This window comes from Xenopus laevis, chromosome 9_10S (genome assembly GCF_017654675.1).
Source record: "Xenopus laevis strain J_2021 chromosome 9_10S, Xenopus_laevis_v10.1, whole genome shotgun sequence".
NCBI lineage: Eukaryota > Metazoa > Chordata > Amphibia > Anura > Pipidae > Xenopus > Xenopus laevis.
In genome coordinates, this window is record NC_054388.1 from 12243858 (window position 1) to 12259825 (window position 15968).

The 15968-nt window shown below is 40.7% G+C and overlaps 1 protein-coding gene across 2 annotated transcripts; it reads left to right on the forward strand.

The window, feature by feature from the left end:
- Window positions 1-3294: 3294 nt before the first annotated feature.
- Window positions 3295-15736, forward strand: rtf2.S (replication termination factor 2 S homeolog). Of its 2 annotated transcripts, none has more exons than XM_018237362.2 (9): window positions 3295-3532; window positions 3814-3908; window positions 5763-5856; window positions 7337-7473; window positions 10451-10529; window positions 12957-13070; window positions 13894-13948; window positions 14433-14519; window positions 15089-15736. In XM_018237362.2, the coding sequence occupies exons 1-9, from the start codon at window positions 3464-3466 to the stop codon at window positions 15274-15276; spliced, it is 918 nt and encodes a 305-aa protein (XP_018092851.1). In that variant the 5' UTR covers window positions 3295-3463; the 3' UTR covers window positions 15277-15736.
- The last annotated feature ends 232 nt before the right edge of the window (window positions 15737-15968 follow it).

Consider the following 15968-nt stretch of genomic DNA (forward strand, 5'->3'; position numbering starts at 1 on the left):
CTACTGTTATTGCAGCAGTCAGCAGATGAGATCAGAAGCAGGACAGCTGCCCACTGCAGCTACATACAGAGCACTGCAGTAGAAGGTAGATTACTAGCCAGCAAAGCTACCTAAGCTTAAATGTCCCTCAAACCCCTGCAGACTTCTGTCCCTCCAATAACAGAGCAGTATCAAAACGATTACTAGCCAGCAAACTTTCAACTGTCCCTGAAATCACTAACAGGCAGCAGCTCTCTCCCTACACTATCTCTTCAGCACACACAGGCAGAGTGAAAAAACGCTGCAGGGCTTCGGTTTTTATAGGGAAGGGGAGTGGTCCAGGGGAGAGCTTCCTGATTGGCTGCCATGTACCTGCTGGTCTGGGGTGAGAGGGCAAAAAAAAGCGCCAACAATGGCGAACCCAAAATGGCGAACGTCGCGCGACGTTCGCGAACTTCCGGCGAGCGCGAACACCCGATGTTCGCGCGAACAAGTTCGCCGGCGAACAGTTCGCGACATCTCTAGCAGAGACACACGCTCAGATTCGGGGAGATTTAGTCACCGGCTAGAATGTAAATCGTCGTCAGGATGGCACTTGGAGCGCTCCGTTTTCCATAGTTGCCTGAAGTTCGGCAGTTCGGGGAGATTAGTTGCCCCAAAGAAGAGGAGATTTGTCGCTGGACGACTAATCTCCCCGAATCTGAGCGTGTGTTCCTGCCCTTAAGAGGTTTGGGATGATGTGTAGTGCTGGGGGTGGGGGATAGGGGAGCACTGCCAAGAACTGTTTTCTATTGTAAATAAATGTGGAATTGTACAGATTTTCTATCCACCTCTGTATTTTGATAAAACATATTTAATACAGTTGGAGTTGTGTGTCATTTTCAACCATTTTTTTAAAACTAGTCTAGAATTTTTGAAACTTGGAATATACACATAGCTTTGTATTTCACCAAAGTCAGCCGGCCAAAAAAGATGTTGTGTTGTATACCATTCAACAGCCGGCCATGATACGTCTATTAATTGATGCTGAAATTGGAAACGGGGTATAGATAGGTCGTGTGCGGGAAGAGCGGTAAGGGTAGCAGGAAGAGTTCAGCCTGAACCCACCCGCAGCCCAAAAATAGTTTGTGCGAGTGTCGGCCTAAACCTGCCCGTCCCATACTGTTGACTATTTATTGGAGGCTGCAGTCCATGGGTAGGAAACACAATTGAAGGCGCATGTTCTATGCCCCTGGAGAGATATGCAAGAAGGCTAAAGGTGGCCATCAACATTTACGATCTTTCTTGGAAAAGATGTTTCCAAGAAAGATTGTTCGTTTCAATACACACGTAGAGCTGAATGGTCAGATATACAGATAGAAACAATAGAATTCTACCTGTATCTGGCGATTCAGCACTAACAATGGGCGATGTCTGGGTCCCTTCAAAGGCACCCGATCAAAATTTTCCGTCCAGCCGATATCGGTCGGCTCTTTTCCCACCATACACACACTGAATATCGTATGAAAATTTGTTTCTTACAATATTATCTGTGCGTCTATGGCCACCTTAAGGGCCAATTGTACATGTTTTTGCACTTAACGCTTTTCTATACTGCAATGGGTGTTCTGTAGACTGATTCTTCTAGGTGACAACTTAGTGCAGTAAAGTTTCATTTGCATTCTGTTCAGCACACTCAGGTCTAGTTTTTATACTATTTTTTTAAGATAGTAGCAACACAGATAATTACTTTATAGTCAGGGAAAGTCTCCACTCACAACAGAGTAAGTAACCGTATGGTGCACACATTTTTGTCCAGATGGGGAAAGTCTGTAGGAGTCTGAAAAAAACAGTTGGCCACTTTTTCAAACAAATGTCCAATGAGCCATAATAAAGACAAAAGAGATCCTCTAATGCCCTAGACAGGAGCCCACCAGTTTTTAAAAAAAAAATCACACAAATCTTTAATAGTTTGGACCTTTGAAGGCAGAGGCGTAACTACAGAGGAAGCAGACCCTGCAGCAGCAACGGTCTTATTCACTAGCGCCGGCCACTTCACCCTGTGTGAATCTTCCCCTTAGACTTTGTTCTGTAGTTGGTAAAAATCTGCCCCCAAGTGGAAAACTGGTGAAACATTCAGTATTTTCTGTGTAGCAAGCTGAAAGAACACACACTGGAGGAGCAACATGAAAATGGAAATAGCTTTCTATACATATAGGGACCTATTTAATATGCAGTGTAAAAAAAAATTTTGCAAAAAAAAAAAAGTGTGAAAAGCTGTGTTTTAATTCAGGCCATGCAGACACCAGATTTGCAACCGTTATTTTACACCTTTGTAAGTAAGTTCCAGCTGAAGTCACTCCAAGAACACATAAAAATGTATGTGAAGCCTGGCGATTTGTGTACACCGCATATTAAAAAATTACCCCATAAGGTTTTGTAAGTGGCAACCCTAGTTGGGCTCCTAGCAGGGTCCAGATCTTTGGGAGGTGGGACCCAGGCTGAAGCCCCATAAGTAGGGTTGCCACCTGGCCGGTATTTTGCCAGCCTGGTCGGTAAAAATGACGCTTGATGCCAATGTTATTAATAGGAAAAAACGGCAAGCATGTAGGAAGGCCGGTATTTTTTTTCCAGAAAAGGTGGCAACCCTACCCATTAGGGGAAGGGTTGTCACCTGGCCGGTATTTTACCGGCCTGGCCAGTAAAAATGATGGTTGATCCCAATGTTATTAATAGGGAAAAAAGTTAAATATATAGGAAGTAGGGTTGCCACCTTTTCTAGAAAAAAATACCGGCCTTCCTATGTTTTTATGGTTTTTCCCTATACTTAACATTGCAATCATGCAACATTTTTACTGGCCAGGCTGGTAAAATACAGGCCAGGTGGCAACTAGCCCCGGCCTTGGCGGGTGTTTTATTGGCGGCTAGGCCGGTAAAATACCGGCCAGGTGGCAACCCTAATAAGAAAAAAATTTGTATTTTTTTCAAGGAAAGGTGACAACCCTAGGAATGGAAATATTTGTTTCAAATTACCATTTTATGACCTAGATACTTTTGAGAAACCACTCTTGGACAGCAATGGTATACTACAGCCAGACTAAATGCAACTCTGGTCAAATGTTAGGCCTCAAAGTAAGATTTGAACTGGACTGGAGGTTTCCTAAATGATTTCTTGACCCCCAGTCTGCTAGCACTGAGCTGTATCCAGTACTGGGCCAACTGTACAACAAAGTCTATCACTTTATATCCATTCAACATTATTTCCCCCGCTTCACAAAGAAATAATTATATAAGTGTATAGTTCAGTTATGTTAGTCACCAAGCACAACTTGGTGTAGCAAGATGGCCGCGCAGCCGTTGTGTGCTTAGTCACCTGACTCCAGAAGCGGAAGTCTCGTCTTGAGGGTGTAGTATCATGGCGACTCTCAATTCTCGTCACCTGACGCCGGAAGAGGAAGTATTCACACAGAGCTGGCAGTGAGTTTGTTTTGGTATCCGCTGGAATATGGGTTGCGACGGGGGAACGATTCCAAAGCGGCACGAGCTTGTAAAGGGGCCCAAGAAGGTGGAAAAGGTGAGAGGAAAGGGGTTACAGATGGATTCAGGGACCTGCAGCCTCTCATGCTCAGTCTGTTCCAGGACTACAATTCCCAGCATCCCTGTTCCATCTCAGCTGGCTGTGCTTTACTGGGAGCTGTAATTCTGTAGCAGCAGTCTACTGTCCCTTACAAATGGTGCTCAAAGTGTAAATATATCCATCCATCCTGCAGTTTAAAACATATATATATATACAGTATATATGGGCTTATGGATATATCTACAGTGATTGATGGTTTTGTTTATTCTTTTGTTTAGGTTGATAAAAACGCAGAGTTGGTGGCCCGCTGGTTCTACTGCACATTAAGTCAGGAGAGACTCATTAAGCCAATTGTGGCCTGTGAACTGGGCAGGTAGGTTTCCAGCAATGTAATGTGCTCTTAAAGGGCAATCAGAGAAATAAAAAAAAAAAGCTTGATTCCTTATATGTAGTATAAGTAATTCTAGAGCAACTGGACTTGCCGAGTAAACATTGAAGACATTTCACTACTCACCCGAGCACCTTTTTCACTTCAACTAAGCTCATATGATTAGTGAAATATCTTTAAAAGACCAGTAACATAAATTTTGTTTTTTAAAAAAAAGTTTTCTTTTTAACAAAAAAAAACCCCACCAAGACCGTTTTCACTTTTAATTCGCAAAGCTTTTATTAAGAAATAACTTATCGGTTCTCTGCTTGTGCTCCTCTTCAGAAACGGCGACCGGGCGACGATCCATTGTGCGGCGCTAGATTTCTCCTCCCTGCCTTCTATAGGAGATAGCCAGGGAGGTGAAATTGAGCGCTGCACGATGGATCGTCGCCCTGTCGCCGTTTCTGAAGAGGAGAGCAAGCAGAGAATCGGTAAGTAATCTCTTAATAAAAGCTTTGCGAAGTAAAAGTGAAAACTGTCTTGGTGTTATGTTTTAGTTAAAAAGAAACATTTTTTTTATGTTACTGGTCCTTTAAAGGAACCGTTTATTGTGAAAATAACAACTGGATAGATAGGCTGTGCAAATTAAAAAAAAATTCTAATTTAGTAAAGGATATCTAACATAATAGCCAGAATCAAACTTCATGCTTTTCAGCTCTCTAACTCTGAGTTAGTCAGTGACTTTAAGGGGGCCCACATGGGACATAATTGTTCACTGAGTTTGCAATTGACCCTCAGCATTCAGCTCAGATGCAACAGAAACAGTTATGGCCCATGTGGCCCCCCTCAAGTCACTGATTGGTTACTGCTTGATCACCAGGGTAACCAGTCAGTGGAAACCAAGAGAGCTGAAAAGCAGGAAGCAGTGTTCTGTTCTGTAAGGGTCAGTCCACACGAGCAGATTCGGGGAGATTAGTCGCCCCATCGACAAATCGCCTCTTCTTCGGGGCGACAGTCTCCCCGAACTCCCCTAATTTTTTTAAATTAAAATTGCCTGCGGCAATGCACACGCGACGCTTCGTTTTCCAAAGTCGCCTCACGAGGAAACTTCGAGCGACTTCGGAAAACGAAGCGCCGCATGTGCATTGCCGCAGGCGATTTTAATTCTAACCGGCGGAAGGCAGTTCGGAGAGATTGTCCCCCCCGAAGAAGAGGCGATTTGTCGTTGCGGCGACTAATTTCCCGAATCTGCTCGTGTGGACTGACCCTTAGTCTTCCTGTCACTCTAGCCTTTATCCATTACATTTTTGGCTAACTAACTATATTAGAAACAATGTTTATTTTGCACAGCCTATTTATTTTACCCAGTTTTTATTTTTGTACTGAACAATTCCTTTAATGATTACTCAGCAAGTCCAGTTGCTCTAGAATTACTTATACTAGATATACCATGACCTGAGTAAATGAGAATCTTCATAGCTTGATTAGTTTAGTTAGTTACCTTTATAGCTGTTGCTCTATATCTTTTGCCCCCCTCCCCCATACAATTCCTGTTTATCCTTCTAATTCCGCCACTGCAGAACTTCTCCCAGTATAATAGTAAAGCACGTGCACTGGGCACTGAGGGCAGGATAGTTAATGAACATTGCTACCATTGTACCTACTGGGGTGCAGAGAGTAAGAGAAGAATGACCAAAGTGAGGTGGGTTAACCAAGTAGGCATACATCTGGTTGCTGTTAGAAGTGGTGTAACTAAATAAGCAAGGCAATCTTTTATTCTGAGCTTCACTTTCCCTTTATTCCAAGAACATTAGGTTGATGCTTAAGACTGACACTTTAATCCTTCTCTGCCCTCAGGCTGTACAACAAGGATGCAGTGATTGAGTTCTTACTGGACAAGTCACCTGACAAACCCCACGCCGACTCAGCTGCACATATTAAGGGCATCAAGGTAGGGCAAGTTCCAAAGCTATGTTCAGAACCCCACGGTTATGTTAGTGTATTTAATTTCATTGCCCGGGACCTGGTGTTTTCCGGATAAGGAATCTTTCTGCCAAAAAACTATTTATCCATTAAATAAACCCAATAGGATTGTTTTGCCCTATAATAAGGATTAATTATATCTTAGTTTGGATCAAGTACTGGGTACAGTTTTATTATTATAGCGACAAAAGCAATCATTTTTATACATTTCAATTATTTGAATAAAAAGCAGTCTATAGGAGATGGCCTTCCCATAATTGAGAGCTTATTGGATAACGAGTTTCTGGATAACGGATCCTATACCTGTACTAAATGTGCATACGTTAATAGCATAAAACAAGTTGATAGCCTACATTACTGTGGGTATCCTGTACTTAGTCAGTTATGCATTTATGGGTTTAATAAAGTGATTGCAGTGGACTAAATGCTTTGCCCCACATTCATTGCTTCCAAAAATAGGCAGGTTGTGACCTCCTTAGTTAAGGGTACACATAATGATTTGTGTATACAATAAACGGTTCCCAAATGGTATAGGGAAAATGCCCCTGCTTAGAAAAGACTTTACTACTAAACCCTAAAAATTATCCAGGACTTTCACATGGGGTCACCAACTTGGAAAGTGTCTGTGACACTCGCATGCTCAGTGGGCTCTGATTGGCTGTTGAGAAGCTAAGCTTAGGGCTCGTCACTAATTATCCAGCAGAAAATGAGCTTCCCCTGTAATATAAGCTAATGCTACAGGTTTGCTGATTATTAAATTCTGATGCTAATTGCACTGGTTTCTGTGCTGCCATGTAATAATTATCTGTATTAATTACTAATCAGCCTTATATTGTGACATTTCTATTCTATGTGTACTGTATATTGTGAGTGGGTCCCTAAGCTCAGTAAATGACAGCAGCACAGAGCATGTGCAGTGAATCAGCAGAAAAGAAGATGGGGAGCTACTGGGGCATCTTTGGAGACACAGATCTTTACTGCTAAAGGGCTGTGGTTTCCGTGGCCTGGTACAGAAGCCCAAAACATAATGTACAACATTTCTAGCTACTTCTTTAGTTAAGTTTTCTTCTCCTTTAAAGGAAAAGGAAACCATGTAGAAAAAACCCTGTTCCCCCCACCCCACATAAACCCCCCCGGGGAAATGCCCCATACTTTATACTTACCCCTTGTCGCAGATTCTGGCAGCAGACTTCACGGCATCCATCTTCCGGATCCTCGGTAAGCTGACTGGTAGATCGGTATGTCGGCGCATGCGCAGTTGGAGCAATTTGCCGGTTTTGGACAACTACGCATGCACCGAAATTGACGGAGATTGCCGATTTTTTTTCTACAGGGTTTCCTTCTCTTTAAATTCCTGTGTGTCATCTCACCTGATTACCTTGGTGATTCCAAGGAGCCATGTCTCTGTTTTATTGTCATCGATTCCAGTATCATTTGTTTCTCTACAGAGTATCATCGAACTGAACCTGAGCGATAATCCCGCATGGACAGGGCGAAAAGGGAACACAAAAGGCGATACATACGATGACCAGTGTGCTCAGTTTATCTGCCCAGTGGTGGGCCTGGAAATGAATGGCAAACACAGGTGTGTATACGCAGGGCCAGATTTTAGAGTACACAGGATCATAACACAAAAAAATATAACCCTCCTAGTCACTCTATGACCACTCAGTACCTTTTACAGACTTCAGTATCCTGTTGTGTAGTCCAGCTGGGGGTTCTTGAGATGCCTAGTGAGACTTAACACAAGTAAACAAGGGATGCTGTAGTCCAGCATGCATAAATAATAGGGGACTGGGGCGAGGATTTAGATATAATCCGTAGCATAATTGAGGCAATGATACGGTCCTTATGAAGAGATTTGATAATGCGATCTAATTTGCATGGCTGTAGATATAATCTACTACTACTATAAACAGAATAAAGTGGTTCTCTACCATATCTACACACTTTCTATGACTGATCACTAATTCACATTGTGGTTGATGAATGTGTGGTTCAATAAAGTCATTTTCACAGGTTATTCACCTGGGTTGGGTACCTGGAGTTATATCCTTTTTTTACACTGAGGGGCAGATCTATCAAGGGTCGAATTGAAAATTAGACTTTTATTCATGGCCAAAATTGTTAAATTCGATTAGGTTTTTGTTAAAATTTCGTTTTGACTTTTTTAAAAAAAAATTGAATTCCATTTTCAAGATTTATTATACTCTGATCCTTTAAGAACTCGAATTTGCTACCTAAAACCTGCCGAATGGCTGTTTTAGTCAATGGGGACGTCCCGGAATCGATTTGGAGTTGTTTGCAGCCTTCCTGACATTCGATTTATTTTCAGAGAAAAAACTCGATTTGGGTTTTTGGGTCAATCCTATTCACCCGAGTTTAGAAAATTCAATTTTTTTTAAAAAAACTCCCATGAATTCGAAATTCGACCCTTGATTAATCTGCCCCTGACTGTATGGCATGAGGGTGTGTATATTTATGAATGCTACACTGTATATGTTTTTTTTTTGCCATTCTTTACTTTTGGAGTTTTTGTTTATAACGTCAGTACCACCTTAATAGTGATGGACCCTTCAGTGTAAAGCAGTACTTCCCAAATAGGTGATGGATGCAGGCTTTCGCTCACCCAAAACAATGTTAGAGATGGAAGAGGTAAAATAGTGCCCTCTACTGGTAAAAAAGAACTCCAGCCTGTTTTTGTTTCCCTAGCCAATATGTTTTCTCTTTAAAATGCTCTGGTAATAATACAGAAGGCTCATGGGCTTCATTTACAGTTTTATTATAAGAAGGGGAAGTTTACCTACCACCTCAAGCACTTATATATATAATGATGGTGCAACAACAGTGTGACCACATATTGCAAAGTGACGATTGAACCTATGTGTCAACCCCAAACTAAAGGACCGGTAACCAGAAAATAAAAGTGCCCTAAGGGCTTTGTAAATTGACATTTGTGCTCTTCTTGGCATAATACATGAATAATAGAGTTGAAATCTGCATTCAGAATAAACCAGCGAGCTTAGCCCAGTGTATATTTGATCCTAGAACTCAGGCTTTTCTGCAACCAGCAGACTATTCAGTGTGTTGTTCCAGTCTTAACCTACATATCCAAGACTGTTCTAAACTCTGTGAACTCCCAGCATGACTTCTGATGGGTTGTTCACCTTCAAACACTTTTTTCAGTTCAGTCGATTTCAGACAGTTCATCAAAAAGAAAGACTTTTTCTACTAATGAAGTGTAAAGTTTCATTTTTCACCTTCTAAAGCAGCTCTGGGGGGGGGGGGGGGTCGCCGACTCTTTAACTTAATATATTTGTTATCTTTGTCCCTGCTGAACAGAATCCCAGGGTCTCATTACAGACAGCTGTTAGAATTGATACAATAGTTGCTAATATTCCCCAGATGCAAAAAGATTAACAACCACTTTAAAATGGAACTGTCAAATCACTTGACCAGTATATGTTTCACAAATTGGTTTTAAAGGGAACCCGTCACCCAAAAAAAGTATTCCTTATCCTATTTTATCATGTTAGTCAAGCAAAATGAACTTTAATTAGACTGTATAAATTATTTTAAACTTATTTCCATCAGTCTGGGAATTATAGCAAGCAGGCAGGACCATTTTGTGGACACTGTTATTAAGACAAGCCTTCCATCATCTCAGAATCTTGTTTGTGCACCAGAATGGGGGATCTGATGTCCATCCCCATGCCCTGACTACACAATTAAATGGTTAAGAGAACAAGGTGAATGTGGGGAGAGCAGAGACATCTAGGAAATGCTGAATGGAAAGTGAAAGTGATTGCTTGCCCCGCCTCTATGCATAGAGGAGGAGCAGACAATATTTGATTGACAGCTGAGATTTTTAAATGAGTTTACAAAAGCTATGAACGCTTTAATAATAAAAAAAAATTGGATTTCATATTTAATTTAAAAAGGACTTTTATTGTACAGCTTTTTATGTCTGGGTGACAGGTCCACTTTAAGATATTAATTGCTATACAAAGTGTTCTCCGCCTGATAATTTGGATACTGCTCAGTCATGCATCATTTAGACATTTTAATTGGATGAGTTTTTAGTACAGACGTGCTCCTTCCCCTGTGCCACCAGTTGTTCATGTTATTTCTTTATGTCTTGTGGCATGGCTAAAATGTTAGGTTATTATTTATATAGTGCTGACATATTTCCACAGCACTTTATACATTTTTTTACATCTGTCCCTTTCCTAGTGGAACTTACAATCTAAGGTCTTAGATTGACTGTCACTTTGATGCCACTCCCACACACCCTAAATCTGCTGTAGCTCATACAGCCCTTCTTGCTGAGTTGGTGGGATAAGAAAGGAAGAGGAAAAACACAGCACATAATTTTAATATACATCATTTAATTAAAAATGAATTCTTTAAGTAACAGAAAAACTGCAAATATCTAACAGCTTGTTATAGGATCATTATATTCAGTAAGCCAACACTTTAATAATGAAAATAATTCATGTTACCATGATTGAACCTGTTTTATTTGGACTGATTGTATGTCACTACTCTGCTGCCCTTATCAGGTTTTGTGTACTGCGGAAATGTGGCTGCGTGTTCTCTGAGCGGGCGCTGAAAGAAATCAAAACAGATGTGTGCCACAAGGTAGGACATATATATTCTTTTTCCTTTTAATGGGTTGCAAAATATATGAACTCGGCCATGATAATCCTGAGAGTGTAGCTGGTTACAGTGTGGCATAAGGGCATTATTTAAGATAAGTGAGGTATATAACTAGCCAAACAGTTACAGGAATAGCCAGTCCTGCACTGGCCTCCCTCGAACCAGGAAAACTCCCAGTGGGCCACCTGCTAACAAAACCATGTTACATCATCTGCCTATTCCATGATTGTTTTCCATTCATGTATGTGGGGGTTTTACTGGGGTAAATAAAAACAAGTTGTGTAATGTAATTAAAGAAGGCAATTGAAGAGAAGAGGGAAAAATTGTCTAAACAGTAGGCTTGTAGTCCAAGTCTTCCTGGTGGGCCCCTAGCATGCAGTCTCACACTGGGAATAACCCATTGAAAACGATGGTTCAACAGGTAACATTTTCTTGCTATGGTCTATGGGACACTTACCTACAAATATAATCTCCCCTGTGTTTTCATGTCAGACAGAACCAGAGCTTCAAACAGTTCACATCCACCAGCAGCTCACATGAACAAGCTAGAGCTTCTTATACAGTTTGGCTCACCTCCACTCCCATTCTTATTAAAATAGGGAATTTGTCCATAGCCTGTACAGAGCTACCATAATACCAATGCAGCATAGGTATTCCCTGTATTAAGCATAATTCTAATTGGACAGACCCCTAAATTTGCTCATAGTCTGTACAGAGAGATCCCATAAAACTATGGCAGCATAGGTATTCCCCTGTACTAAGCACAATTCAGCAGGAACAGTCCCCTAAGTTTGCTCATAGTCTGTACAGAGAGATACAATAAAACTATGGCAGCATAGGTATTCCCCTATACTAGGCACAATTCAGCAGGAACAGCCCTCTAAATTTCCTCATAGTCTGTACAAAGAGATCAGAAAAAACAATAGCAGCATAGGTATAGGGGTTTATTTTATATTTGTACCCGAATTCCTGAAAACAATGGGTGCAGGATTGCTCAATGTTATATTAGAGGCAGTGTTTGCCTTTTTCCATGCATATAAATAAATACAAATATATGTTCTGGGCACACAATAAGCTATACCCTCATACTGTACTGTCTAAGGGAAACAATATGGCACCTCCTTCCCATATGTATAAATACAAATATACAGAGAAGGAATGTTCTGGGCACACAATAAGCTATACCCTCATACTGTACTGTCTAAGGGAAACAATATGGCACCTCCTTCCCATATGTATAAATACAAATATACAGAGAAGGAATGTTCTGGGCACACAATAAGCTATACCCTCATACTGTACTGTCTAAGGGAAACAATATGGCACCTCCTTCCCATATGTATAAATACAAATATACAGAGAAGGAATGTTCTGGGCACATAATAAGCTATACCCTCATACTGTACTGTCTAAGGGAAACAATATGGCACCTCCTTCCCATATGTATAAATACAAATATACAGAGAAGGAATGTTCTGGGCACACAATAAGCTATACCCTCATACTGTACTGTCTAAGGGAAACAATATGGCACCTCCTTCCCATATGTATAAATACAAATATACAAAGAAGGAATGTTCTGGGCACACAATAAGCTATACCCTCATACTGTACTGTCTAAGGGAAACAATATGGCACCTCCTTCCCATATGTATAAATACAAATATACAGAGAAGGAATGTTCTGGGCACACAATAAGCTATACCCTCATACTGTACTGTCTAAGGGAAACAATATGGCACCTCCTTCCCATATGTATAAATACAAATATACAGAGAAGGAATGTTCTGGGCACATAATAAGCTATACCCTCATACTGTACTGTCTAAGGGAAACAATATGGCACCTCCTTCCCATATGTATAAATACAAATATACAGAGAAGGAATGTTCTGGGCACACAATAAGCTATACCCTCATACTGTACTGTCTAAGGGAATCAATATGGCACCTCCTTCCCATGTGTATAAACACAAATATACAGAGAAGGAATGTTCTGGGCACACAATAAGCTATACCCTCATACTGTACTGTCTAAGGGAAACAATATGGCACCTCATTCCCATATGTATAAATACAAATATACAGAGAAGGAATGTTCTGGGCACACAATAAGCTATACAGATGATTGGGAGGGAATCGGCAGTGTGTTATCCAACAGTCTCCTATGTCGTGCTTGTTATTCCCCTATGGTATATGTTGAGCCTAGGACATTCTGGGTGCGCTGGTGTCGTAGGATTGCCAGGGCCCTGTCTGCAAGGGACTGAACGGAATGATGTGTAATGCTCTTCAAAATATGTCAGCGCTATACACAAAGAGGCTAATGATACCATTATGTAACAATACCATATATTTATTTCCATTTGGCTCTTTCTGATAAGAGGATTTTTTATTTTCTTTGTGGTGCCAGTGCGGAGCCGGCTTTCAGGAAACTGATCTGATTTTGTTAAACGGCGACAAGGAAGAAGTGGAGGAACTGAGGAAAAAAATGGAAGAACGAAGACTGAAGGCTAAATCTGAAAAGGTCTGATCTCTGCATGAGCTGCTTTCCTGTGTGTTTGATTTCTTCATCAGTATTTGTCACTGTGTACAGGGAACTCTGAGTATCCCTTGTGTATTATAAGGGATAATGTACCCCCTACTGTAAATGATAAGGATATTAAAAGTCACTGATTGGTTCTGTGACCATATAAAGGCACAAGGCTGCAGGCTGAGTTATACAGGGAACTCTGAGTATCACTCATGTATTATAAGGGATAATGTACCCCCTACTGTAAATGATAAGGATATTGGAAGTCCCTGAGGGGTTCTGTGACCATATAAAGACACAAGGCTGCAGGCTGAGTTATACAGGGAACTCTGAGAATCACTCGTGTATTATAAGGGATAATGTACCCCCTACTGTAAATGATAAGGATATTGGAAGTCACTGAGGGGTTCTGTGACCATATAAAGGCTGCAGGCTGAGTTATACAGGGAACTCTGAGTATCACTCATGTATTATAAGGGATAATGTACCCCTACTGTAAATGATAAGGATATTAGAAGTCACTGAGGGGTTCTGTGACCATATAAAGGCACAAGGCTGCAGGCTGAGTTATACAGGGAACTCTGAGTATCACTCATGTATTATAAGGGATAATGTACCCCCTACTGTAAATGATAAGGATATTAGAAGTCACTGAGGGGTTGTTCTGTGACCATATAAAGACACAAGGCTGCAGGATGAGTTATACAGGGAACTCTGAGTATCACTCATGTATTATAAGGGATAATGTACCCCTACTGTAAATTATAATGATTTTAGGAGTTCTATGAGTTTATTTTTTTCTGTTTTGTTTTTTTAGAAAGGAAAAAAAACCAAAGCAGTTGAGTCTGTTTCAAGGTCTGATCAAGGAGAAGGTAAGTACTTTTGTACAGATTTTATAATATAAAGAAAAGGGGCAATACCCTTTGAAACTGCCCTTTAGTATCACGTTGAAAGGGCCCTTTAGTAGACACTGGTATTCCAGTAATCCAGAAATTGTGAAATTGTTTTTTGATTTTGTTAATCTTTGTGGTATTTTTTTTTTTTTGTTCATTTAATGTTTTCTTCTGCCTGTGGTTCTCCAGTTTGGAATTGAAACTGGCAACTGGTGGTTATGGAATGACTTGACCCTAGCAACCTAATTGTATAGGTTGAATAGGTTGTGTCAGAACAGAAAGTGTTTCATTCTCTTGCAGGGAATCCCGCAGGTGGAAATGGAAATCGTTCAAATACATAAAAGTCTAATCGCAAATTGTTTCAGAATATCTTCTTACAAGTAGCTCATTACAAGATGAGGTTCCCCTTACTAGTACTGGTTAATAAAATATAGCTCACGTGGAGTTTCTTTAAACCATTTAGAATCTCCAGGATCATCGCAGAAGGAGAAAGAAGATGCAAACATTCCCAGAGACAAGATCCATTTTGTTTCCAGTGCCAAAACACAAGGTGGGTTGGGGCAGCTCTTGCAAACATGCAAGTAGATGGAGGGTGACTTTTGTGTTTGGGGAGGCTAATTAAAGACAGTGCTACACAGTTTCCTTCATAGTATCCCAGGGTCGTATATTCGTATAATGCCATAGAACACACAAAACAATACAGTACCAATCCATGTATAATATCCCAGAACACACAGCAGGATAAATGCAGTGGCAATTCAATGTTTAATACCCCAGAACACATGGCTGGATAAATACAGTGCCAATTTTATGTATAATACCCCAGAACACATAACAGGATAAATACAGTGGCAATTCCATGTATAATACCCCAGAACCCACAACAGAATAAATACAGTGCCAATTCCATGTATAATACCACAGATCACATAACAGGATAAATACAGTGCCAATTCCATGAATAATACCCCAGAGCAAACAGCAGGATAACTACAGTGCCAATTCTATGTATAATACCCCAGAACACACAACAGGATAAATAAATCCAAATTCCCTGTATAATACCCCAGAGTACAGGGCATATGAGCTGATCCAAGCTTTCTTCTTTTTCCTCTCCAGCAGATTCACACTCATCCTCGTCTGATGCAGCCACCAAATCTTCTACATCCTCCTGCAGCAAAAGACCTGCTTCAAGCAGCGAGAGGAAGTCCGAGGCCTATAAATCCATCTTCACATCCCACAGCTCCGCTAAACGCTCAAAGGACCAGTCGTCCAACTGGATCACCCACACTGCTTACTACTTCTAAGGCTCCTGTTCTGGAACGTAAAATGTGGGTGCAGCTTGAGTGCGTCCTGATTAACCTTTAACAATTCTCATCCATTTGTAACCATTTAAAAGACGTAATACAAGTCCAAAGTCTACAAGTTAGACCTGTTATCAGCCGCTGTCTTCGATCAGTCACTGGTTTGGCATCAGGTTTTTAACTTGTGGACTTTGGACTCATTTTACATTTGTTATAAAGGGATTGTTGGGAGGTTTAAAGGGCAAAAGACATGATTGCCCCCTGCATTCTACATTACAGCCTCATTTGGACGTAGAGTCTGAATATAAGGATCCTGAAAGCTTTGTTGTATTTTTTATTTTTTAACTGTCAAGAGGGGGTGGGGCAGCCCCATATAAACTGTTATTTCCACATGTTGATATTCTGTTGTAGTGGAGAATATCCCGGCCATACATTTCTCTTAATAAAATGGCTAATAAAAATATATTTGGCAGTTTGTGGAGTTGTAGTGACCAGAATTACTTTTACAAAGATCTATCATTTTTAGTCTCAGTCTGATATAAATCTGAATTCATATCTGTTTAACCCCCGTATGTAATAAAAAGGCTCTAAGTTTGCCCAGGAGCAATAACCCATAGCGACCAGTAAATACTATATTTCTGATTGGCTGCTATGAGTAACTGCTCCTGGACAAACATAGTTCCATTTATTACATA

What these genes read in the sequence shown, in the direction of transcription:
- rtf2.S (XM_018237362.2), top strand. Translation starts at nt 3,464, where the DNA reads ATGGGTTGCGACGGGGGAACGATTCCAAAGCGGCACGAGCTTGTAAAG. An exon ending in AAACAGATGTGTGCCACAAG is followed by an intron (nt 10,530 to 12,956) that starts GTAGGACATATA and finishes TTGTGGTGCCAG; the next exon opens with TGCGGAGCCGGCTTTCAGGA. An exon ending in TTCCAGTGCCAAAACACAAG is followed by an intron (nt 14,520 to 15,088) that starts GTGGGTTGGGGC and finishes TTTCCTCTCCAG; the next exon opens with CAGATTCACACTCATCCTCG.